General features: G+C 42.6%; 1 protein-coding gene across 16 annotated transcripts in view; it reads left to right on the top strand.

Moving 5' to 3' along the window:
• KIAA1217 (KIAA1217 ortholog) overlaps positions 1–24,707 on the top strand; it is a 516,301-nt gene extending 491,594 nt beyond the window's left edge. For 7 of the 16 annotated variants that reach the window (XM_061178687.1, XM_061178637.1, XM_061178654.1 and 4 more), the window contains 5 exons: positions 6,772–6,891; positions 10,966–11,043; positions 11,156–12,751; positions 13,273–13,395; positions 14,105–15,716. In XM_061178687.1, the coding sequence (XP_061034670.1) occupies positions 6,772–6,891; positions 10,966–11,043; positions 11,156–12,751; positions 13,273–13,395; positions 14,105–14,599 (2,412 nt within the window). In that variant the 3' untranslated portion in view covers positions 14,600–15,716. Of the gene's footprint in view, positions 1–6,771; positions 6,892–10,965; positions 11,044–11,155; positions 12,752–13,272; positions 15,717–24,654 lie in introns of those variants that run through there. The other 9 variants (XM_061178734.1, XM_061178724.1, XM_061178672.1 and 6 more) reach the window with 8 other exon arrangements.
• Positions 24,708–27,685: the final 2,978 nt, after the last annotated feature.

Here is a 27,685-nt window from a genome sequence, read left to right as displayed (position 1 = left end):
CTGACCACAGTGCTATGAGATTAGAAATCAACTACAAGAAAAAGAAAAAAAAACACATGCAGAGGCCAAACAATATGCTACTAAACAACCAATGGATCACTGAAGAAATCAGAGGAAATCAAAAAATACCTAGAAAAAACAACCCAATCCAAAAATGGGCAGAAGACCTAAATAGACATTTCTCCAAAGAAGATATACAGATTGGCAACAGACACATGAAAGAATGCTCAACATCATTAATGATTAGAGAAATGCAAATCAAAACTACGATGAGATATCATCTCACACCAGTCAGAATTGCCATCATCAAAAAAATCTACAAACAGGGCTTCCCTGGTGGCACAGTGGTTGAGAATCTGCCTGCCAATGCAGGGGACACGGGTTCGAGCCCTGGTCTGGGAAGATCCCACATGCCGTGCAGCAACTAGGCCCATGAGCCACAACTACTGAGCCTGCGCGTCTGGAGCCTGTGCTCCAAAACAAGAGGCCGCGATAGGGAGAGGCCCACGCACTGCAGTGAAGAATGACCCCCACTTGCCGCAACTAGAGAAAGCCCTCACACAGAAACAAAGACCCAACACAGCCATAAATAAATAAATAGTGTCTCTTCAAAAAAAAATCTACAAACAGTAAATGCTGGAGAGGGTGTGGAGAAAAGGGAACCCTCTTGCACTGTTGGTGGGAATGTAAATTGATACAGCCACTATGGAGAACAGTATGGAGGTTCCTTAAAAAGCTAAAAATAGCACTACCATACAACCCAGCAATCCCACTACTGGGCATAGACCCTGAGAAAACCGTAATTCAGAAAGAGTCACGTACCACAATGTTCATTGCAGCTCTATTTACAGTAGTCAGGACATGGAAGCAACCTAAGTGTCCATCGACAGATGAATGGATAAAGAAGATGTGGCACATATATACAATGGAATATTACTCAGCCATAAAAAAATGAAACTGAGTTATTTGTAGTGAGGTGGATGGACCTAGAGTCTGTCATACAGAGTGAAGTAAGTCAGAAAGAGAAAAACAAATACTGTATGCTAACACATATATATGGAATCTAAAAAAAAAAAAAAAAAGTCATAAAGAACCTAGGGGCAGGACGGGAATAAAGATGCAGACCTATTAGAGAATGGACTTGAGGATAAGGGGGGGGGGGAGTGGCATGGACATATATACACTACCAAATGTAAAGCCGATAGCTAGTGGGAAGCAGCCGCATAGCACAGGGAGATCAGCTAGGTGCTTTGTGACCACCTAGAGGGGTGGGATAGGGAGGGTGGGAGGGAGGGAGATGCAAGAGGGAAGAGATAAGGGGATATATGTATATGTATAGCTGATTCACTTTGTTATAAAGCAGAAACTAACACACTATTGTAAAGCAATTACACTCCAATAAAGATGTTTAAAAAAAAATGCCTAGAGACATGAAAATGAAAACAGGACAATGCAAAACCAGTTCAAAGGGGAAGTATATAGCAATATAATCTTACCTCAGGAAACAAAACTCTCAAACAATATAACCTTACACCTAAAACAACTAGAGAAAGAACAGACAAAACCCAAAGTTAGTAGAAGGAAAAAAATCATAAAGATCAGAGCAGAAATAAATGACATAGACACAAAGAAAGCAATAGAAAAGATCAGTGAAACTAAAAGCTGGTTCTCTGAAAAGATAAAATTGATAAACCTTTAGCCAGACTCATCAAGAAAAAAAGGGAGAGGGCTCAAACCAACAAAATTAGAAGTGAAAAAGGAGAAGTTACAGTGGACACCACAGAAATACAAAGGATCATAAGAGATTACTACAAGCAACTACATGCCAATAAAATGGACAACCTAGAAGAAATGGACAAATTCTTAGAAAGGTACAGTCTCCCAAGACTGAACCAGGAAGAAATAGAAAATATGAACAGACCAATCACAAGGACTGAAATTGAAACTATGATTTAAAAACTCCCAACACACAAAAATCCAGGACCAGATGGCTTCACAGGCAAATTCTATCAAACATTTAGCAAAGAGTTAACACCTGTCCTTCTCAAACTATTCCAAAAGATTGCAGGGGAAGGAACACTCCCAAACTCATTCTATGTGGCCACCATCACCCTGATATGGAAACCAGACAAAGATATCACAAAAAAAGAAAATTACAGGCCACTATCACTGATGAACATAGATGCAAAAATCCTCAACAGAATACTAGCAAACCAAATACGACAATGCATTAAAAGGATCATACACCATGATCAAGTGGAATTTATCCCAGGGATGCAAGAATTTTTCAATATCTGCAAATCAATCAGTGTGATATACCACATTAACAAATTGAAGAATAAAAACCATGTGATCATCTCAATAGATGCAGAAAAAGCTTTCAACAAAATTCAACACCCATTTATGATAAAAACTCTCCAGAAAGTGGGCATAGAGGGAACCTTCCTCAGCATAATAAAGGCCATATATGACAAACCCACAGCAAACATCATTCTCAACGGTGAAAAGCTGAAAGCATTTCCTCTAAGATCAGGAACAAGACAAGGATGTTCACTCTCATCACTTTTATTCAACGTAGTCTTAGAAGTCCTAGCCATGGCAGTCAGGGAAGAAAAAGAAATGAAAGGAATCCAAATTGGAAAAGAAGAAGTAATACTGTCACTGTCTGTAGATGACATGACACTATACATTGAAAATCCTAAAGCTGCTGCCCGAAAACTATCAGAGCTCATTGATGAATTCAGTAAAGTTGCAGGACATAAAATTAATACACAGAAATCTGTTGCATTCCTATACACTAACAATGAAAGATCAGAAAAAGAAATGAAGGAAACAATCCCATTTACCATCACATCAAAAAGAATTAAGTACCTAGAAATAAACCTACCCAAGGAGGCAAAAGACCTATACTCTGAAAACTATAAGACACTGATGAAAGAAATCGAAGATGACACAAACAGATGGAAGGATATACCATGTTCTTGGATTGGAAGAATCAGTATTCTCAAAATGACTATACTACCCAAGCCAATCTACAGATTCAATGCAATCCCTATCAAACTACCAATGGCATTTTTCACAGAACAACAAAAAAATTTTTAATTTATATGGAAACACAAAAGACCCTGAATAGTCAATGCAATCTTGAGAAGGAAAAATGGAGCTGGAGGAATCAGGTTCCCTGACTTCAGACAGTACTACAAAGCTACAGTAATCAAAACAGTTTGGTACTGGCACAAAATGAGAAATATATTCAATAGATCAATGGAACAGGATAGAAAGCCCAGAAATAAACCCATGCACCTATGGTCAGTTAATCTTCGACAAAGGAGGCAAGAATATACAATGGAGAAAAGACAGCTTCTTCAATAAGTGGTACTGGGAAAACTGGACAGCTACATGTAAGAAAATGAAATTAGAACATTCTCTTACACCACACACAAAAATAAATTTAAAATGGATTAAAGACCTAAATGTAACACTGGATACTATAAAACCCTTAGAGGAAAACATAGGCAGAACACTCTGACACAAATTGTAGCAATATCTTTCTGGATTCACCTCTGAGAGTAATGAAAATAAAAACAAGAATAAACAAGTGGGACCTAATTAAACTTAAAAGCTTTTGCACAGCAAAGGAAACCATAAACAAAATGAAAAGACAACCTACAGAATGGGAGAAAATATTTGCAAACGAAGCAACCAACAAAGGGATTAACCTCCAACATATACAAACAGCTCATGCAGCTCAATATCAAAAAAAAAAAACCCCAGCTCAATCAAAAAATGGGCAGAAACATTAAAAAGAATGAAATAATGCCTTTTGCAGCAACATGGATGGACATAGAGATTATCATATTAAGTGAAGTAAGTCAGACAGAGAAAGACAAATATCATGATATCACACACACAAAATAAAATTCCAAAATCCCACCAGGGTATTTACTGTTGCTTTCTTTCTCCAACAAGTAGTTATTTTCTTTAATTGATTAATTATTAGTGATGTCTTAATAAAGATTAATCAACACGTGATAGTATTTATTGTAAACTCTACATTTATTTAAAAAAAAAAACAATGGGCAGAAGATCTAAATAGACATTTCTCCAAAGAAGACATATAGATGGCCAAAAGCACGTGAAAAGATGCTCAACATTCCTAATTATTAGAGAAATGCAAATCAGAATTACAATAAGGTATCACCTCACACCAGTCAGAATGGCCATCATCAAAAAGTCTACAAAACAATAAGTGCTGGAGATGGTGTGGAGAAAAGGGAACCCTCCTATACTGTTGGTGGGAATGTAAATTAGTACAGCCACTATGGAGAACAGTATGGAGTTCCTTAAGAAACTAAAAATAGAACTACCATACCACCCAGCAGTCCCACTACTGGGCATATATCTGGAAAAAACCATAATTCAAAAAGATACATGCACCCCAATGTTCATAGCAACACTATTTACAATAGCCAAGTCATGGAAGCAACCTAAATGCCCATGGACATATGAATGGATAAAGAAGAGGTGGTACATATATACAATGGAATATTACTCAGCCATAAAAAAAGGAATGAAATAATGCCACGTGCAGCAACATGAATGGACCTAGAGATTATCATACTAAGTGAAGTAACTCAGACAGAGAAAGACAAATACCATATGATACCACTTATACGTGGAATCAAAAAAAAAAAAAAGTGATACAAATGAACTTCCTTACAAAACAGCAACAGACTCACAGACTAAGGAAACAAACTTACGGCTGCCAAAGGGAAAAGGTGGTGGCAGGGGAGGGATTAATTAGGAGTTTGGGATTAACATATACACACTACTATATATAAAATAATCCACAAGGACCTACTGTATAGCATAGGGAACTCTACTCAATATTCTGTAATAACTTAAATGGGAAAAGAATTTGAAAAATAGGTATACGTGTAACTGAGTCACTTTGCTGTACACCTGAAACTAACACAACATTGTAAATCAATTATACTCCAATATTAAATAAAGTATGGTATAAATAATAAATCATGGTATAAATAAATCATGACCTGGTTTGTTTCAAATGGATGACTAAGCACTAGATAACTTCTAATTTGTGAAAGGTGAACAAGCACTAATAAAGAAGTGAGGCTTTTAAGCTTGTGAATAATCCTGCACTAGCCCCCGAGAGAAGTAATTTTTGTTCTAGCCACTCAGAGCCCATCACTTGAGGATATTTCCCTCCATTGAAATCTAAATATCTTTGATGCTTTCTTTGACTGAAAGCTTTACAAAGGCAGAGTATCTGGCTTCTTGTTATATTATTGGTGGTCAGGTAACAGTGGTGAGTGAAGTACTCTAACCCTAAGGTAACCAAACCTCAGTAGCCAGCCTGCTGCATCAGAGAGTCGGCCAGCGGCCATGCTGGAGCCTTTGCAGGCTCTAGAGTTAGACAACCCCCCCCACCCCCGCCCGCCAGCCCCTCTGAGGCAGGACAAGGGGCAGCTGCAGCCCCCTGAGTGTAATCGTGGAACAGCTTTCCTGCTGTGCGTCACCAGGCATCAGAAGAAACCACAGGCTCCCGAGTCCAGGGTCTAACAGCCCAACGGAAATGCCGAGTGGCCTTAGCAAGCGGAGCCCCGGGCACCTCCGGGGCCCGCGAGGACGGGGTGGGTGGCTAAGGGGGGAACCGGGAGCCAGCAGAGCGAGGGAAGAGCAGGCCGGGGAAGGTGCCAGGCATCCGCTCCGCTAGTATTTTAAAACCTGTGCTGGAATGTTCACCTGGGGAAGGCGTGGGGTATTCTTTGCGCCTGCAGTTATTTCCAAATGACAGTATTTGACATGAAGGAAATATGAGGCGATCGGTTGAAATTATTCACTTCAATAACTACTCTTTAATCCTGCCTGCACATTAGAATAATTTGAGGAGTTAAAAAAAAAAAAATCCTACAGCCCAGAGAGTCTGATTTAATTATGCTCTGGGTGAGGCCTGGGTAACAGTATTTTTTTTCAACTGGATGTCATGTAGCCTGATTGAGAAGCACCGATTTCAGGACATTTCGCTGCTTGGGTCACCGTCTCTCCTGCTCTCGCAATCATATATATTGTCACTTCTTTTCTGCCCTATAGACGCAGCAGATGCTTCCTCTCTGAGAACCGACCTCCCTCGCTCAGTGTTCACAGGAGTGGCCCTGGGCTCCCATAACTACGATCCATCCTTAGTTTTCAGAGACAAGTCTTTGGGGGTCAGGCCGCTCAGAATCCCTTGTGTGCTAAAGGGCTTGCTTCGTTCTCCGTGAGAGTCAGAGCCACCCCGAGCGCAGGACCATGTTGCTACTGCAGACAGCGAATTGTTACGGATGACTTTCCTTTTAAGGTTTAATGGTTTGCAATATCTTGTGCCCTTTTATAATGAAGAGGAAAAAAAGATAGCTTCTTCTTAATTCATTTACATATTCAGCAGTTTTTAAAGGTCAAAGCCCTTTAAAAGAAGCCCTACTAAATGCAAATCAGGTTCACCCAGACAGGAAGAAGGGGCGTTCTTTTCAAAGGCTCTATCCATTTAATCTCAGCCTGGACCAGAAAATAAGGAAGCCTTTGCCCCGGGCTTTGCTGACCTGAGGTCAGATGGGGAGCCGGTTTTCAGGGCGCTGACGCCCTGGCGTGACCCGCATGTAGGACCCGGCCAGGGTCTCAACCGGGAGATCCTCTGGATTCCCTGCCTGTTCCCTCTGACCTCCTCGCTGCACTCGGATCCCTGTTAACCTCAGTGTTTTAATTCCTTAGGCATTCCAGAAGTGTTCCTTTATGGATGTAAATTCAAACAGTCACGCTGAGCATTCCCGGGCTGACAGTCACGTTAAAGACACTAGGCCGGGGGCCACAGCCCTACCCAAGGAGAAGAAGGTAACGTGGCAATTACACGTTGGCCGCCCGGTGGGCCGTCCTTCTTTCCTTGCTCTGACACTAATACCGCTCTGTGCTTGAGCTTCTGTACCTTCTCTTTTTTCCTCACCCTTCTTTTTTTTTTTTTTTTTTTTTTTTTTAACTAATGGAGACACAGCTTGGGGCTTCACCAAAGATCTCTGGCTCAGGTTTCCTGAGCGGACGCTGCGTTCCTGTGCACAGTACACAACAGTGTATGCAGAATTCAGGCATTATCTTCCCAAACCAAAGATATACATACACCTTTCAAGATTTTCTAGAACAATGCTGGTGGAACAAATGGAAACATCAACCAAGTAGGTAGCACTTTTTCTAATTTGTAACATGTCTTCTGGACCAAAGACATCTACATTAAAAGTAGGTGAAAGCTTTAGATTCCAGGAAGAGAATGCACAGCAGAGCTGTCTACCTGCCATCCACAGGTGTATCCATGGAAACATACACACATGTATTTGCACACATGTTCGAGGATGCCAAAAGAGTTTTTGTCATTACTCTTAGAAATTCTCAAAGTGTACCTTCCAAGATAGTAAGTTCAGTACCGTTTTAGTGCTACTATACTTTGTGGCATTCTCATGGCTTCCAAACAGACGTCCAGGCTCTGAAACAAAGGTCACTATCATGACATAGAACTTTAAGGAGAGGAGATTAACCTGCATATTTGAACTTCAACTTTGCAAGTTGAATCTAGAGCTTTTGTGATTTTTGGAAATAGAGCCATCTTATTAAAATGAAGCCTCTGTCTAAATTTCACGGTAAAAAGCTTATCATGACCAACTCAAGTCTTAACATTTTTTGCCAGGAACTTGTATCTTGGAATTCAAAGGTTCTAGCGTCCTTTAAATAAAGTCAAACGAATCAGCCATAATATATAGCCCAGTAGTCACTCCATGTAGGTACCTCAGTCCAGATGTAAGTCAGCTCAGTGAAAGAGATACAGGATCACACAATCGGAGGGCTGTTCTAGCACAGTCCTCCAGGAGATGCAGTCCTGGGGCTTACAGCTCTCAGCCGTGCAGCCCTGCCGCAGAGGCTGACCTGCTCCTCCCTGGCTCCCGGCCATCCCAGAGCCCTCGTGTAAACTCCACCTGCCACGGATCTGGCAGGTGAAGCTGTTAACCAGGTGATGGGGATGGGGGCTCTCTAGGCACGGGGGAGATTAGGAGATTGTCTTGATAAATCCTTCTTGTGAGGGAAACCTCCTATTAATGGGAATTGAACCCATGATCATCACACTGGAAATAATGTTGCTTCTTCAGTCTGTGGACTTTCCTTCTGTGGCCTATTTAAAGCCAATTTGCAGAAGGTCCTGGCGGGTCCTGAGTTATGTGCTGTACTTGGGCCAGTGTGACCATTTCTTTTGAACACTGACCCGGAGCTTCTCGAAGATCCCTCTGGAGACAATCATCATCCCATTGTAGAATTTTGCTAATTTGCTAAAAAGCTGCATGGGATTTCTTGCCCTGCAATTAGAAATCCATATTCCATCGATCACACTGATCTCAATCAAGGGTCCATCAGATACTAAGCAGGTCTGTACTGAATGCCCAACACCAGGGCATTAAACACTAGGTTTAATTACAGATGCTTTTTCTGGATAATTATACTCAGTAGACTGATCTACTTCATAATAACCGTGACTATCAGACCTGTCCCCAAATTATTGTCATTATTAACCTCTTCCTGGGCTGTTCATCTACCCTTCTATAACTCAAATGTTTCTTAAAGTTTTTTTCCTCTTATTATGAAGTGCTAGCCGTGTACTTACTTTTATGCAATTTTTCTATAACTTATGTTTCTAATTTTGGTTTCTTGCCCAAATGCATGTGGTCCCTGCTTCACCAGTTGTCTGAACAACCCAAATCTCGGGGCTCCAAAACAGATATTAATGAGGCTTAATTACCTTTCCTGCAGAGTCTTGACTATCTAAGACTACCTAAGGTATCGTTGTGAGATTACATGACGACCGTGAACAAGTTACCCTGGACAAAGTTGATGCACTTACTTTGATCCATGCCTTCATTTTTCTAGCCCAGTGCCAAAAATGCTAGGTCATGTGAAACGTACACTTGACATCTTAGTGACTTTCCATTGGAGGATTCCTGCTACTAGATCTGTTTTAAAATTATATTGCTGGGTGGCATTTGAAATATTTAACAATGGGTATGACACGGGCCCTGGCCAATCAGAACAGATGTCAGCCCCACCCCCCCCAATAAATGAGACGAGCAGAAGAGCAGCCCCGCAGATGCCAAGTCCTCCTTTGACTCAAGGGTAAAGTCGCATTCAGGTCCTAGCATGATATGCTGACTCCCTGTTTGGAGCTGAAACCTTAAGCTGAAACCTCATTTATTTTTCTTCTTGCAACTTTTACTTGATGCATTAGTCGTTGATTCTAAATTTAAAATCCCACCAAAGAGATTATATTGTTCCACTGTAGCAGCTGAATCTCGTTGCTCTTGTTTGGGGCCTGATGCAGCTGAGGGGAAGTTAAACAGGAGGTGTTTGGTGGCTATGCACCTTGGATCCTGTGCCATATTTCCATGTGATTAATACTGACTTTGTTGTCTCTGTGCATTATTGCTTGAATGTGTACAGACATTCTTTCTGGTTTTAAGCAGGCAGTAGGATCGCTCTAGGCTGTCTTTGGTGGGGCCTGGGTTCTTGCGCTTCGTTATGTTGTCATTGCTTTAACCCAACAGCCTTCTTGGGATCGTGTCCCATCCTGTTCTAATCACCTCTTCCTCTTGGGCTTCTACAACAAGAAGAAAGGACAGCAGTGCCTTGGAAGTGACAAGGCATGGCTAGTGGTAGCATGGTGGCAGGGCCCGAGGCTACCGATACACCCATGCCTGGTGGAGCATTCTCCATACCCGGTTCTCACTGCTGGGTTCTTACCTTCTGAATCTTGGTGAGAACCTCAGAAGTGCATCTTTCCTCTGCATCAGAGCACACAGAGAATCAAAGCTGAATCATGTAGTTAAAATATTGTACCTAATTACCTATTTGGTATAAATACCCAGAAATGAGAATTGAAATTTCTAGGTCAAACAGAAACCATTTTAAAGGGTTTTGATTTGTTTGTACCACCAAAGGGCCAAGCAGAAAAATTGTAGAGTACCCAGATCTTCATGGATGAAAGCTAGAGTCTTTGTTAATGGGTATTATATTAAAAATTCTTGTCTCTTCAAAAAAAAAGCTGAATCATGATGTCATAGTCACCACTTGAGCCTCAAATATCTGTTTTGTAAATGTTTAGATGACATCTTGGCAGCATGGGCAGCACTGTCACTCTGAATTGGGATTTGATCATCTTGGCTACGATTAGTTTGAAGGTTATTTTGACACTTTACTTGGCAAGTTTAAGTACAAACTGCAAGTATGTTTTCAAATCCGTGATTTGACCAGGGAAAAATGGGTTTTTTTCATCTCAAAGTACCATACCCAAGCAATGCAGAGTCGTTATAGGACAGTCCCCAAACAAGAAGCAGAGATGAGACTGAAATATGAAATAACTAGATGGCAGAGACATGAAAACTTTCCTGGTCTAGTTCCTTGGTTTATAAGCAAGAAAACTGAGGCCCAAGGAAGTGAAATGACTTGCCTAAAATAACACAGTTAAGTGGCAGATCTGGGTTAGAATCAAAATCTGCCTGCTCATGTATTGTGCTTTCTACGATGCCATGCCACTCTTCTGGTTTTAGAGTCGGCTAAGCTCACAATCAGATGTTGAAAAGAGGAGGTGTTGGTCCAGAACTGGTCCCTTTATTCTCTTAACTGCTCCTCCCACCAAAATTTGAAATCCTTGAAATATTTTGCTAATTGAGATTTTCATCTTGTGCAAACACAGGGCATTTTTGGAAGTTGGAGAACCAAGCCACCCAAGGTAAACAGAGCTGTAGGCTTTGGATTGGTGTGTAATGAATGTGCTTGGCCCGCATGTTTTTGAAGTGTAATTAAAGAAACAATCTAGTTGAAGTCCACTTTGGGGGGGTGTGGTTTTGTGGAGTAACATGTCCTACACTATTCTACCAGAATTTGGAATTTTTCCATGAAGACGTACGGAAATCTGATGTTGAATATGAAAATGGCCCCCAAATGGAATCCTGGAAGGTGAGTCCACCAGATCTGTGTTCCAACTGATACCATGCAGATTAATTCCCTTCCTTTGCAGATCCATTTCTGATCACTATGTGTGGTTTCCCTCCTCCACTCTCCCTCCCAGGTTACCGCAGGGGCTCCCATACCTAGTGACCATCCTAAGTGGGAAAGAGGAATGGAGAATAGTATTTCTGATGCAGCAAGAACATCAGAATACAAAACAGACATCTTAATGAAGGAAAGTTCCATATCCACTGAGAGTTTACTTAGAGACGGTAGAAACTATTCCCAGAAAAATGTGTCTAGGGTCAATTCTAGTTTCTCTGGCGTTAGTTTATTAGAAGATGAAATCAACAAAGGACCTAAAATCTCAGGGCTGCCGTACCCTGTATCTGACACTGAGAATCAGAAGATGAATTATGGGAAGACAAAGGGGGTGAATCAGCAAGGACAAGAAAATACAGATAAGTGTCACCTTCCCTCTCCCACTAGATCATCCGAATCGACTATTCGTGATGTCAAAACTCAAGACCGAGAGGTTCCCATGACAGAGTTTGGCCAAGTTGTCCTAAGACCGAAGGGAGCGAGGCACGCTAACATGACGCCTGATGAGGATGGGGAGTCAACACCAGGTTCCCCCACTGAGGAGAATGCAACCACCGACAACATTGCCTTCATGATCACCAAAACCGCGGTCCAAGTTCTCTCCAGCGGGGAGGTCCGCGATATAGTGAGCAAACAGGGGGAAGATGTACAGACGGTCAACATTGACGCCAAAAAAGAGACAACTTCCCAGCAAGAAGGCCCTGACAATGAAGAGCCGGTCGTGTGCCTGGACAAGAAACCCGTGATCATCATCTTTGATGAACCCATGGACATCCGGTCCGCATACAAGAGACTTTCAACCATATTTGAGGAATGCGATGAGGAACTGGAGAGAATGATGACAGAAGAAAAGATAGAGGAAGAGGAGGAGAATGGAGATACTGTGGTCCAGAATAACACTTCCCAAAAGCTTCCTAAGGAGGGGACCTCGGGCAACCTCGGAGCAGGGCGGGAGGCTGAGAGTAAATTCCAGCCACACTTCCTTTCAGCGGAGACCGGAATGTCAGGAGGACAGGAAGTGAATAAAACCGAGCAGAGCAAGTTCAACCAAGCCAATTCTCCAAGTTCAGAAAGCCAGGGTGACACGACCGATGACCAGTTTGAAAACCCCAAGAAAAAGTTCAAATTCAAATTCCCGAAAAAGCAGCTCGCCGCTCTCACGCAAGCCATTCGCACGGGAACCAAGACGGGGAAGAAGACGTTGCAGGTGGTGGTCTATGAAGAGGAGGAAGAGGACGGCACTTTGAAGCAGCACAGAGAAACCAAGCGATTCGAGATCAGTGGGTCTCAATCCGAAGACACCCCTAAAAGTATGCTCAGGAGACTAGAGCAGCCCAGTCTGGAGAGCACAGCTCCGATTTCGAGAACTGATGAAATCAGAAAAAATACCTACAGAACGTTGGACAGCCTGGAGCAGACCATCAAACAGCTGGAAAATACGATCAGTGAGATGAGTCCCAAAGCCCTAGTTGATACCTCGTGTTCCTCCAACAGAGAGTCTGTTGCAAGCTCGTCCCACATGGCCCAGGAGGCCTGTCCCCAGTCCTTGGTAGTCCTGGATGAAGCTCCCACTGCCCTAGAGCCCCCCTCGTCTGTACCTTCAGCTTCACGTAAGGTATCTTGGTCTGATGGAAAATGAAAAGAGCCAGCTGCTTTCTTAAATCTGCCATAATCACCATTAGCGAAAGGTGTCTTGTGATTTACTTGCTTCCTTTCAGGTGGCTCGTTTTGTTTCGTTTCGTTGTCTGTTCGCAATGATCCTTTCTCTCACACTTTCTCCCTCGCCTTCAGAACAACGACAACTAGGTGTCTAACAGCTAATTGATTCTGTTTTTACCTCTGTTGCTGACTGGTGTTGGGAAAACCGCAAGGATGCTGGGTCAGCCATTTGCCGTTGAAGTGATTGCTCTGATACTCACATTAAAATCCGTTTGATCAGTAGTGGAGCAGTGTTATTCTGTTTGATTCTTCGAATTAACCCCAGTGGTGTCTCCTGATGTCCGTCTCCTAGATCTGTCCTGCATGTAGGGCTGTGGCTTCTCACGTTGAGCTTCTCTGCGCACAGTGGGGCGGCCTCGGGGATAAGCCACTCACACGCGTCCTTTCTCTCCCCCCTCTCGCTGCTCCTCCCCACAGGGCTCCACTGGAACCCCTCAGACGAGCAGGATGCCGATTCCCATGAGTTCCAAGAACAGACCCGGCAGCCTGGACAAACCTGGCAAGCAGTCCAAACTGCAGGATCCCCGCCAATATCGTCAGGTAGTTTTACCTTAAACCCAATATTGGATGGACACTCTTGCACTTAAGAAGCAAGTCACTGACTTAGTTTATACCAAATATTGCATTTTTCTTTGTAAGATACGGTTTATGTAGACATCCTGGATCTGGGGGCATGAAGAGAGTCTAAAAGCCTCTGTTGAATTTCTCACCACTCTTTTGCATGCTCGCAATAAAACATCTTTTACTGTGTGACTCCAAAGTTGACCTGTTAACACAAGGTGGCAGGCCAGGTGGCTTTCCTTGGGGGAGTGTAGTGGTTCATCAGAACACCTTGGGAAACCGAGACAGACAAAGCTGCCCTGAAAGTCGCCAGCACTAACGTGTACGTGGACGGCATCGCACTAGAGGCGCATTAACATCCCGTCACAATGCCTCACCCCCGCCCCAATAACAGCCCTCACGCAACCCTCACGTCTCCACCCAGCACCCGGAGACGGTAGTAGAATGATGTGCCTGTTCTCACAAACGCCCTTCTTCCTTCTTCCCTGTTCTGTGCATCCTCTGCTCTGCACTTTGGGGGTTTCTCCCAGGTCCGGTACAGCACGACAAGACTTAGCTCAGGCCTTGAACTGGTTTGGTTTGGTGTCTTTGATTTAATGATTCTCAGAAGGGCTGTGTTGCCAGACCCTGTGGACTGATGGTGTTACCAGCTTTCTGACAGACTGTCTCCCGCCATCTTTATTTGCAGGCTAATGGAAGTGCTAAGAAAGCTGGTGGGGAATGTAAGCCTACTCTCCCCTCCTTGCCTGCTTCTAAGATTCCAGCCCTTTCTCCCAGCTCTGGGAAAAGCAGTTCCCTGCCTTCTTCTAGTGGTGACAGCTCTAACTTCCCTAATCTACCCACTACTAAACCATCGGTTCCTTCTAACCCTCTCAGCCCCCAAACAGGACGATCTGCTCCCTCTGCCTCCCTCATCCCCTCTGTCTCTAATGGCTCCTTAAAGTTTCAGAGCCCCGCTCATACAGGTAAAGGTCACCATCTCTCATTCTCACTGCAGACTCAGAATGGCCGAGCAGCCCCTCCTTCCTTCTCCTCCTCCCCGCCCTCCCCTGCCTCCCCAGCTTCACTGAATCAAGGTGCCAAGAGCATCAGGACCATCCATACTCCTAGCCTCACCAGCTACAAGGCACAGAACGGAAGTTCAAGCAAAGCCACCCCATCCTCAGCAAAGGAAACCTCTTAAAGGCCAAATCCTATTAGGCACAAGTCGGAGTTACATTTAAGAAAAAAAAAATGTTTTTAACAGTCTTCCACAAGTGTTTTCACAAGAGAATGTAACATATTGCTGTACTGTTTGAGGTTTAATGCTAAGTATGTGCTAAATACTGGATTAATAGATTTCAGTAAAGCTTGTTTGTTTTTTTACTTTGTTGCTGTTATAATTACATAGTGTTTACTGTCTCTATTCAATACCTGTTAAATGAAGTAAGCATGTGTTACCAAAAGAGAGTATGGCAGGAGAGAAGGGTGTGGTGAGACAAGAAAAAAAATGTATTAAGCATGTAAAACATGTATGATTCCAGAATTTTAGTATGTTTTGTATAAAAATATTTTTCATTACGGAGACTAGACATGAACAGAGAAATACACAAGTGTGACTATACAAATTGTAAAACAGATACTATAATATTTCCTTTTATTTTAGTGTTATTTAGCTTTATTACAGATTTCTATTTTTGTCAAAACTTCATGGTTCCTTTCGAGATCTTTTTTGCCAAAACATTTTGATACTGTAGCATTGTACATTTGAAAGTAGTGTGCTAGACAATAAGCCAATGAACTTCTACACAAGCCAACACAGAAGCACATGTAGAAGGCAATTATCAACCCTACTGCACTGCCATGAAAATTATGTATAATAATTTGCCGGCCCAAGCAAGCTAGTGTTGTTCTGTTTCTTTCTTTTTTCTCTTTTCTAACATATTGGGATTCTCTAGTTGTTTTCTTTGCAGTATCTAAATTCTTCCTTTGTTTTCTGAGACCTGGTAACCCACACTATTGCACTGTGGATTCTAGAATGTACACTTCTGTACGGTTCTGTAAACTGATCAATTTTTGTAAATATATAAATAGACACCAAAAATACTGTATGTGACAGCACATAGAGTAGTTTTCCCACACCAAAGTTAATTTTTATGCATGCTTTAAAAATATATCTTGGGATGGGCAGAAATGGAACTTCCTGGACATTTTTAAAAAGCAACAAGTTTGCACAGCTAGAGTGTTTTTGTAAATAAATGTATTTGTATAACACAGTTATGTAATATACAGAACTATAAGCAGAGACTTTGCAAAACTAAATAAAGGGCTGCATGCTTATTATTTTTTGTACCTTGTCCCTATAACTACTTCCTAGTCAAAGAACAAACGTAACCGTTACCAAGTTAAAAGGTTTTGGCTTTGAGGGCATGGTAAGTAAACATGTAACCAGATGCAAACTGCTTTTCTGAAAGTTCTGCTTTTCTTTTTTTTTTTTTTTTTAAACATCTTTATTGGAGTATAATTGCTTTACAATGGTGTGTTAGTTTCTGCTTTATAACAAAGTGAATCAGTTATACATATACATATGTCCCCATATCTCTTCGCTCTTGCGTCTCCCTCCCTCCCACCCTCCCTATCCCACCCCTCTAGGTGGTCACAAAGCACCGAGCTGATCTCCCTGTGCTATGCGGCTGCTTCCCACTAGCTATCTGTTTTACGTTTGGTAGTGTATATATGTCCATGCCACTCTCTCACTTTGTCCCAGCTTACCCTTCCCCCTCCCCGTATCCTCAAGTCCATTCTCTAGTAGGTCTGCATCTTTATTCCCGTCTTGCCCCTAGGTTCTTCATGACCATTTTTTTTTTTTTAGATTCCATATATATGTGTTAGCATATGGTATTTGTTTTTCTCTTTCTGACTTACTTCACTCTGTATGACAGTCTCTAGGTCCGTCCACCTCACTACCAATAACTCAGTTTCGTTCCTTTTTATGGCTGAGTAATATTCCATTGTATATATGTGCCACATCTTCTTTATCCATTCATCTGTTGATGGAAACCCATGCACATATGGTCACCTTATCTTTGATAAAGGAGGCAAAAATATACAGTGAAGAAAAGACAGCCTCTTCAATAGGTGGTGCTGGGAAAACTGGACAGCTACATGTAAAAGAATGAAATTAGAACACTCCCTAACACCATACACAAAAATAAACTCAAAATGGATTAAAGGCCTAAATGTAAGGCCAGATACCATCAAACTCTTAGAGGAAAACACAGGCAGAACACTCTATGACATAAATCACAGCAAGATCCTTTTTGACCCACCTCCTAGAGAAATGGAAATAAAAACAAAAATAAACAAATGGGACCTAATGAAACTTAAAAGCTTTTGCACAGCAAAGGAAACCATAAACAAGACCAAAAGACAACCCTCAGAATGGGAGAAAATATTTGCAAATGAAGCAACTGACAAAGGATTAATCTCCAAAATTTACAAGCAGCTCATGCAGCTCAATATCAAAAAAACAAACAACCCAATCCAAAAATGGGCAGAAGACCTAAACAGACATTTCTCCAAAGAAGATATACAGATTGCCAACAGACACATGAAAGAATGCTCAACATCATTAATCATTAGAGAAATGCATATCAAAACTACAATGAGATATCATCTCACACCAGTCAGAATGGCCATCATCAAAAAATCTACAAACAATAAATGCTGGAGAGGGTGTGGAGAAAAGGGAACCCTCTTGCACTGCTGGTGAGAATGTAGATTGATACAGCCACTATGGAGAACAGTATGGAGGTTCCTTAAAAAACTGAAAATAGAATTACCATACGATGCAGCAATCCCACTACTGGGCATATACCCTGAGAAACCATAATTCAAAAAGAGTCATGTACCAAAATGTTCATTGCAGCTCTATTTACAATTGCCAGGACATGGAAGCAACCTAAGCTCTGCTTTTCTGAAAGCTCTGGGGTGATGCATGGTGAGTTCCTGATAAATTCATCTCAAGTATGGTGCCTTCCCATGTAACCTGCTGACCCTCCTCTTCATGGCTTAGCAAGGTTTGGCTGACAGCAAGCAAACCAGATACAGTTTCCACCACCCCCATTTACCAGACAGGCTCTTCTTACTTTCTTTTTTTAATTTCCAGTATTAGTAAAGTAGAAATAAAATGCCTTTATCACTAGGTTTTTTTGTTTTTGTTTTTTTGAGTTCTCAATTTTAAAAAATATTGTTGGTCTAGAGGGAAATATGCTAGCTAATATTACCCTATATGTATTCATTTAAAAAATCAGGAGAAAAGCTAGTAAAAATAATACCAAGATTATGAATTGGCTGTAAGAAATCTCAGGAACCTGCTTATTATTTTTTGCCCCCTCCCAATATTTAACTTGACTTGATGTAAAGTACAAATATTACTATTACTTTAGCACCTGATTTTTTTTTTAATTTATTTATTTAGTTAATTAATTTATTTTTTGGCTGCGTTGGGTCTTTGTTGCTGCACACGGGCTTTCTCTAGTTGCGGCGAGCAGGGGCTACTCTTCGTTGCAGTGCGTGGGCTTCTCATTGCGGTGGCTTCTCTTTGTTTCGGAGCATGGGCTCTAGGCGCACAGGCTCAGTAGTTGTGGTGCACGGGCTCTAGGGCACAGGCTCAGTAGTTGTGGCGCATGGGCTTAGTTGCTCCGTGGCATGTGGGATCTTCCCGGACCAGGGCTTGAACCCTTGTCCCCTGCACTGGCAGGCGGATTCTTAACCACTGCGCCATCAGGGAAGCCCAGCACCTGATTGTTAATGTTCTCAAACTTCAGGTTTACTGAGCTGGGATGCCTTCACCAGTAATATGTTAGTATGTCTCTACTCATTATATTGATTGTAATCACATATTTCAGGGCACACTCAGGAAAGTCATTATCTTTTTTGCCCCCTTTTTTGTCCAGTTTTATTGTAATATAATTGACATATAGTGCTGTATAAGTTTAAGGTGTACAGCGTAATGATCTGACTTACGTACATCATGAAATGATTTGCACAATAAGTTTAGTGTCCAAAGAAGACATACAGATGGCCAATAGGCACATGAAAAGATGCTCAACATCACTAAAAGAGAAATGCAAATCAAAACTACAATGACATACCACCTCACGCCAGTCAGAATGGCCATCATGAAAAAGTCTACAAATAACAAATGCTGGAGGGGGTGTGGAAAAAAGGGAACCCTCTTACACTGTTGGTGGGAATGTAAATTGGTGTGGCCACTATGGAAAACAATATGGAGGTTCCTCAAAAAACTAAAAATAGAGTTGCCATATGATCCAGCAGTCCCACTCCTGGGCATATACCCAGACAAAACTATAATCTGAAAAGATATGTGCACCCCTACATTCATAGCAACACTATTTACAATAGCCAAGACATGGAAACAACCTAAATGTCCATCAACAGATGAATGATAAAGAAAATGTGGTACATACATACAATGGAGTATTACTCAGCCATCAAAAAAGGACGAAATGATGCCATTTGCAGCAACATGGATAGGCCTAGAGATTATCATACTAAGTGAAGTAACTCAGAAAGAAAAACAAATACCTTATGATATCACTTATATGTGGAATCTAAAATATGACACAAACCAACATATCTATGAAACAAAAACAGACTCACAGATATAGAGAACAGACTTGTGGTTGCCAAGGGGGAGGGTAAGATTGGGAGTTTGGGATTAGTAGAGGCAAACTATTATATATAGCATGGATAAACAACAAGGTCCTACTGTATAGCACAGGGAACTATATTCAATATCCTATGACAAACCATAATGGAAAAGAATATATATATGTATGTGTAACTGAGTCACTTTGCTGTACAGAAGAAATTAACACAACATTGTAAATCAACTATACTTCAATAAAATTTTTTAAAAATTTAAAAAATAAGTTTAGTGAAAATCCATCGTCTCATATAGATACAAAATTAAAGCAATAGGAAGCCATTATCTTATACTTCCTAGGTATAAAAGGTTCCAACATTTCAATCATGTCCCATAATCTCAACTATATTCTATAAATTATAATGTATATATTAGAATGTATACATAAAATGTAACATAGCTAAAATATATACACAAGCTAGCTGTTCATGTCAGTTTATTTGCTCCTGTGTGTGGACAAGCTGAGAATTCTTTGTGAGCAGCTATACAAAGTTTTCAGTTGACCTTCAGACTTACCAGAGCTCTGGCCAGGATGATGGTCAGTTTCAGCCAGTGTAATAAAGACTGGAGCATGTTCACCAGGTAAGGAAAAGCATGGCTTCAGCATTACCTTGCCCAAGACCCAGCCAAGCGCTGCCTGCCTCCAACACCATACACAAAAGTAAACTCTAAATGGATTAAAGGCCTAAATGTAAGACCGGACACTATAAAACTCTTAGAGGAAAACATAGGCAGAACACTCTTTGACATGAATCGCAGCAAGATCTTTTTTGACCCACCTCCTAGAGTAATGAAAATAAAAACAAAAATAAATAAATGGGACCTAATGAAACTTAAAAGCTTTTGCACAGCAAAGGAAACCATAAACAAGACAAAAAGACAACCCTCAGAATGGGGGAAAATATTTGCAAATGAAGCAATGGACAAAGGATTAATCTCCAAAATATACAAACAGCTCATGCAGCTCAATATCAAAAAAACAACCCAATCAAATAATGGGTGGAAGACCTAAATAGACATTCCTCCAAAGAAGACATACAGATGACCAACAAACACGTGAAAAGATGCTCAGCATCACTAATTATTAGAGAAATGCAAATCAAAACTACAATGAGGTATCACCTCACACCAGTCAGAATGGCCATCACCAAAAAATCTACAAACGATAAATGCTGGAGAGGGTGTGGAGAAAAGGGAACCCTCTTGCACTGTTGGTGGGAATGTAAATTGATACAGTCACTATGGAGAACAGTATGGAGGTTCCTTAAAAAACTAAAAATAGGGGCTTCCCTGGCGGCGCAGTGGTTGAGAATCTGCCTGCTAATGCAGGGGACACGGGTTCGAGCCCTGGTCTGGGAAGATCCCACATGCCGCGGAGCAACTGGGCCCGTGAGCCACAACTACTGAGCCTGCGCGTCTGGAGCCTGTGCTCCGCAACAAGAGAGGCCGCGATAGTGAGAGGCCCGCACACCACGATGAAGAGTGGCCCCCGCTTGCCACAACTAGAGAAAGCCCTCGCACAGAAACGAAGACCCAACACAGCCCCCAAAAATTAATTAATTAATTAATTATTAAAAAAAAAAAAAAACCTAAAAATAGAACTACCATGCAACACAGCTATCCCACTACTGGGCATATACCCTGAGAAAACCATAATTCAAAAAGACCCCAATGTTCATTGCAGCACTGTTTACAATAGTCAGGATGTGGAAGTAACCTAAATGTCCATCAACAGAGGAATGGATAAAGAAGATGTGGTACATATATACAATGGACTATTACTCAGCCATACAAAGGAACGAAATTGGGTCATTTGTAGAGACGTGGATGGACCTAGAGACTGTCATACAGAGTTAGGTAAGTCAGAAAGAGAAAAATATATATTAACGCATATATGTGGAATCTAAGAAAAATGGTATAGATGATCTTATTTGCAAAGCATAAATAGAGACACAGATGTAGAGAACAAACGTATGGCTACCAACGGGGAAGGGTGGGGTGGATGAATTGGGAGATTAGGATTGACATATATACACTACTGATACTGTGCATAAAATAGATAACTAATGAGAACCTACTGTATAGCACAGGGAACTCTACTCAATGCTCTGTGGTGACCTAAATGGGAAGGAAATCCAAAAACGAGGGGATATATGTATATGTATAGCTGGTTCACTTTGCTGTACAGTAGAAACTAATACAACATTGTAAAGCAACTATACTGCAATAAAAATTTAAAAAATAAATAAAGTGGGTGATGTTAGATTGGGTGAGCTCCTAGATTTTCAGATTTTATTAAACCACTATTAATGGACTCTCGCTACGTATTATTTTAAGCTCGTCATTCAACCAACAGATGGTTGCACCTGAAAAAAGATTCTTAGAAATAAACCATGGGGGCTTCTCAGATTCGTTCACCAATCTATCCATCAACCAGTGCCACTCACTGGCTGTGCAACCTTGGACTCGTCTTGGTTTCCTCATCTATTAATAGAAAATAGTATTGGAGCCTCCCTCACAGGATTGTTGAGAAGATTAAATGTGACGTAGTACAGAAAATTCTTAAGACAGAACCTGACATATAGCATACTCAATAAAGGTTAGTTAGGGTGGTGGTTGTCCTTGTCACTGCTGCCATTATGACTGGACACTGTCCCTGCCCTTAAAAGGCTTCTGGTCTGGCGGAGGAGGGGGTGGCACAAACACGGACACCCAGGGAGTAAGACAAGTCTCACTGTGGCTGGAGGAGTCCAGAAGAGCGATCATGTCATTGGCAGTGAGGGCATTTGGCCCTCGCAGGTACAGTACAGAACTTTTAATAGTGTCACAGCACTAAAGAGGCTGCTTTTATTTTAATGCTGCTTGAGACTGAATTCTTCCCAACGTAAACAAATATATACACAGACTAGGAGCCAAGCCAAGACCCTGGAATTGTGGTTACAGAAAAGGGGTCCTTTGGTGAGATCTATTTTCCATTTTCAGGCATGGGAGAAGGTGCCCTCAAATCACCCCACCCAGATGCCTTGGGTGGTGAGAGGTGCTGGTGGCCATCCCTGAGCTAAGTCCCATGAGAAAAAGTGGACACATCCACTGGGGACCGAGAGCAGGTTTGGCCGTGCCCCTCCTCCAGCCAGATTCATGGCAAACCCAGACCGCCTCCACCAACCGCCTTGTAATTAGAACTAACTTCCCTCTCCGTGGTTCTGTAAATGCAAACGCATTTGAGAGCCACCAGGAAGCTTTTTTGGAGGGAGTCAAGGAATCAAAACTGCTTCAACTCCGAATTCAAAAGTTAATTTTGCAGAAGTAACCAGGTGACATCATCCAGGAAAACACACCACTGACCACAGGCAAGCACGCACTCTCTGATCTATGCTCCTGACGGGAGGCTGTCCAAAAGCAAGAAAGTGATCACGAGCGCTTCTGAGGAGAGAATCCCAGACTCTTCCAGGGCTCCTGGGCCTCCAGCTCCAGAGCCAAGCTCACCCTGGAGGCAGGAAGTTCAAGTTATTCTCCACACACACCACCAGGAAGGCGGGGGAGCTTACAGAGCAGACCTTAGAGTCACACACAATGCTTTATTTGTTTAATGGCCTTGAATACATGGGGGAGTCTTTAGTCCTCATATCTGTGGACACATCAACAATAACTGCCATCTCTCGCTTATCATGGGTCGGGTTATGGGCTAAAGTGTTTTGCATATATTGCCTTTTAATCCTCACAAAAGCCCTGTGAGAAAGTTCCTGCCGTTATCCTCCCCATCCCGCTGCGGAACACACAGGCTGGGTAAAAGATGTAAAGTGCAGGACGGCCATCTGGGATGAGGCTTGACCATTTTGCTCAGAGTGGACGGTTTTTCATTCCTGAACCAAACGAACGAGCTTCATTCAGAAAGTCGTCCGTTTAGGGATTATTGGATGGCAAATTTTGGCTGCCTCACCTTCAAAAGAAGGGGTAGGCAGGAAGGCGCTCAGCTCAGGGGACTAAGAGTCCCATCCTGCATCCTTGGAAGGCAAGTGAAGCTGGGTCCGTAACTCAGATCGTGACTCTTTTCTCCCTGAGCCCCAGGAGGGCTGAAACCCGAAGGGCAAGGGGCAAAGCACAGAAATCCAGCCCCCTGACGCGAAAGGCCCCGCCCTTCCCGACCAGGCCACGCCCCGTTTCCCACGCTCTGCCCAACCCCTGCGGCCACGCCCTCTAGGCCACGCCTCTCCCGCGGCCCCCATCCTCCTGGTACCTGGTTGGACTGCCTCTTCTCCAGCCCTGAGGGTAAGAGGCTCCCAAGTGGCCCCTAAAAGACGTTTCTCAGGGATTTGTTTCCTGAGGCTTCCCAGGCACAGACGTGAGTGGGCAGTTCAGCCCCTCAGAGAGAGCCTTTGAAATGCGAGGACGAGGGTCTCAATCCTACCAGATCCTAAGCTTGCTTTTAAATTACAGATGTTTTGCACGAGATAAAATGCTTGATGGCATATCCTACCTACTCTCCTAGTTTCCAAAGCAAAACGTAATATAATGCCCTAACTAACGGTAATATAAGGAAGCCGTCACACGCCCGCACGGATAAGCAGAATTCAGCAACAAATGCTTTTGCTGCATTTGGAGACAAACCCCATGTTTGCTGATATGACTTTTCCAAAATAGTGAACGACTCTGTTTAAAGCTTCAAACAAAGCAAAGTACGATTCTTCCTCATATTACACATTCCTGGAAATTTTACTGCCTATTTTAAGAATGCAAAAAAAAAAAAAAAAAAAGCTTCTTATTTGTAAAACAGAACTGACCTCTAGACTCAGATCATTATAAACAGGTTTTTCGCTACGTAAATGTCCAGTGGGACATCACACGGTCCTGCTGGAGGGGACAGTTCTTCCTCAGCAGCTCACTGTAGGACATCGAGCATCCCTGGCCTGCCTCCATGAAATGCCAGTTTTGCCTCCATCACTGTGACAAGTGAAAAAAAAAAAAAACCTCTTACAAATACCCCAAATTTCCTCTAAAGGGCGCTCCTGCTTTGGCTGAGAACCACTGGCATAGAATAAGGAACAGACTCTACTATTGAAAAAGGCAGGGCAAACCCCAAAGGCACAAGGATCCAGCAGTGAGGATCCAGCCCAGAGACACCCTCCCCCACAAAATAACAGCACTTAGGGGCCACGTGCAGAGCTCGGGTCCACTTGAATGTCCTTCTGCCTTTTCTGGACCTTTCCCATGACGCTTCTATCCATATTAGCATTTATGCTCTTTCATTCATGCCTGGAAGAGCAAGTGATTAACAACAAAAGAAACCCAACCTGTAAGCAACTGTAAGGAGGAGAGGGAAGGTGGGTGGGAACGGATTTTTCTTTTCTAAGTGCTGAGCTTCTGGGTTTAGCAATGGGCTGTGTCATTTAGAATGAGGGCCCTACCCTGCTACAGATACTATCTCCTCTCTGATTTAATGTGAAAAGATGGGGAACCAGGTGGTGGCCCGTGGACTACACCCCAGCAGCCCAGTCTTGCATTTGGGATAACTCTGACTCATGTTCCAGGTTCTCAAACATGGCAGCAACCTGGCATCACATGGAAGACTTTAAAAATGCTGAGGCCGGGACTTCCCTGGTGGCGCAGTGGTTAGGAATCCGCCTGCCAATGCAGGGGACACGGGTTCAAGCGCTGGTCCGGGAAGATCCCACATGCCGCGGAGCAACTAAGCCCATGCGCCACAACTACTGAGCCTGCGCTCTAGAGCCTGCGAGCCACAACTACTCAGCCCACGTGCCTAGAGCCCGTGTTCCACAACAAAGAGAAGCCACTGCACCGCAGCAAAGAGTAGCCCCCGCTCGCCGCAACTAGAGAAAGCCCACGCGCAGCAATGAAGACCCAACGCAGCCAAAAAATTAATTAATTAATTAATTATTTTTTAAAATGCTGAGGCCTGGGTCCTACCTGCAAAGATTCTAAATCAGGGATCTGAGGTGTTGCCTGTGCATGGGGACTGTCAAATCTTTCCAGGTGATTCTAAGGGGAAGCCAAGGATGAGAATCACAGTCTTACACTAGGAAAGCAGCGGCCCCAGGAGTACTGAGAAGAGGCTGTCTCTTAATAATAAAAGGTGACTCTTACCACATGACAGCAGATTCACCCCTGGAAAGTATGATGTTTTTCAAGCTTTCCAACTGTTTAAAAAAAACAACAATTTGAATTTATAGACTTTTTTCCCCCCTTCCAGCAGATGTTGTCATCTGGTGCTTTTTAGAGTTTTTCTTATGTTTTGACACTTCCCGTGCAGTCAGGGTCTGTCAACACTGGCTGAACTTAGAGCTTGTTTGGTTTGCAGGTAGCTAACATGGACAGTATTCAAGTGCCTTTGGAGCTGGAGTAATTTAAGGATCTGACTTAAAGAAAATCCAGATGTAGCTCCCCCGCTTAGCTTCTGGAAATCCTGGAAGTGCCCAAAATGGTTCCCAGGGTTTGGTTAAATGAGACATTTCAAGTGCATTTGTTACAGAGGCCCCACTTGATGGTGAATATCTTTTTAGTGATTATTTCAAATGTTGCATCTGGGTCTCTGTTTGACATATTATGAACGTAGAAAGCCGAAAAAAGCAGAAGTGGGGAACTTCTCCTCCTGGGGAGGGGGCCAGTGGGAGAGTGGCTCATGTAGACGTGAAAACTATTCAAGTGACGAGGAGTCTGGGGACAGGAGAGTTCAGAAACAAAGACATCCACGGTAAGCAGAGGAAGACTGGGCGGGAGAAAGCCTCTCTCCGACCTCTCCCTTACAGAGTAAGAAGGTGGGGAGGGTGGGATGGAGACTCTTCCAAGAGGCCCTTCTCCTCTCCGAGAGCCCCTCATCCTCCCCTTTGTCCTCAGAGGATTAGCTCTTCCAGCCGGCCCCTGCCTGCCTCTCCCACATCCTCCTCACCCGAAGTCCTTCCCTTCAGCACGTAGATAGGTTGCCCACTTCCTTGCCCAGCCCCCCATTTCTCTCTTTCCTTCAGAGAAGACCTTCTGCGGAGCCCTGTCTGGGTCTCCAGCGCCCTGCCAGAGAAGACCTTCTGCGGAGCCCTGTCTGGGTCTCCAGCGCCCTGCCCTCGCTCCCACAACACTGTGCCCTGGAATGGATCCCCCCAGCGGCACCCAAGCCTCCATATTGCCACGCCCAGTGCACATCCTTCAGTCCCCATCTGTGGCTTTATTTAAAGGCTTTAGCTACTAATATTCCATATTAAACAAAGAGATGAAGTCCCTTTTCTATGATGAAGGGCAGCAGGAACCAATTTGCACCTTTACCAACCCATATAGGGCAGTAGGAACACAGACTAAAAACAGAGCTACCATATGATCCAGCAATCCCACTCCTGGGCATATATCCGGAGAAAACCATAATTTGAAAAGATACATGCACCCTAATGTTCATTGCAGCACTGTTTACAATAGCCAAGACATGGAAACAACCTAAATGTCCACTGATAGATGAATGGATAAAGAAGATGTGGTATATATGTATACAATGGAATACTACTCAGCCATAAAAAAAAGAATAAAAATAATGCCATTTGCAGCAACATGGATGGACCTAGAGATTATCATACTAAGTCAGACAGAGAAAGACAAATACCATATGATACCACTTGTATGTGGAATCTAAAAATATGATGCAAATGAACTTATTTACAAAACAGAAATGGACTCACAGACTTCAAAAACAAACTTATGGTTACCAAAGGGGAAAGGTGAGAGGGAGGGATAAATTAGGAGTTTGGGATTAACATATACACACTACTACTATATATGACATGTACATACACATACATACAATATAACACATACATACTATATATAACATATACATATACTATGTATAACATATACATACTACTACTATATACAAAATAGATAGTCAACAAGGACCTACTGTCTAGCACAGGGAACTCTACTCAATATTCTGTAATAACCTGTGGGAAAAGAATCTGAAAAAGAATGGCTATATGTATATGTATAACTGAATCACTTTGCTGTACACTTGAAACTAACACAACATTGTAAATCAACTATACTCCAATAAAAAATAAAAATTTTTTAAAAAAATGTTGGCCAACACAGTCCTGCGTTAGTTCAGTGCTTCTCCATAGCAGTTACTTAATCATATTCTGTTTGAGCCAGCTCTTAAAGTGGTTTTCAGTGCTGCCTCTTAAGGCAGATTAGATCTAAGATTATAGGCAGATTAGAGGGCTAAGCTTCCTTAGATCTGTAAGCAAGATGAAGTCTGTCTTTGAGCTGTTCAGTCTCCTTGCTTGAGTGTCTTTCCCCCTTTCTGATTTTGCGATCACTGGACCACACATACCACTGCCAGTGTCTGGGGCCCCGGTGCCTCTCGCCTCCCCACCCCTGGTCTCCTCTAAGCCAGAAAAGAGCCGTATGGGCCGGCTCTTTCTGAAACAGAGGGCCCTGAACACCTCTTGTATCTCAAGAAGGGCTTTTTTTTTTTTTTTTTACCCCTGCCATCAGCTCGGGTAAACCAAGCCAAGAGAGAATATTTTGCACACAAGAAAGAGTTCACCCCCCTGAAGATGGAGT

The sequence above is a fragment of the Eubalaena glacialis genome, chromosome 2 (genome assembly GCF_028564815.1).
Source record: "Eubalaena glacialis isolate mEubGla1 chromosome 2, mEubGla1.1.hap2.+ XY, whole genome shotgun sequence".
NCBI classification, from domain to species: domain Eukaryota; kingdom Metazoa; phylum Chordata; class Mammalia; order Artiodactyla; family Balaenidae; genus Eubalaena; species Eubalaena glacialis.
Note: the sequence above shows the minus strand (reverse complement) of the source record. Positions and strands in the feature narration are given on the sequence as shown.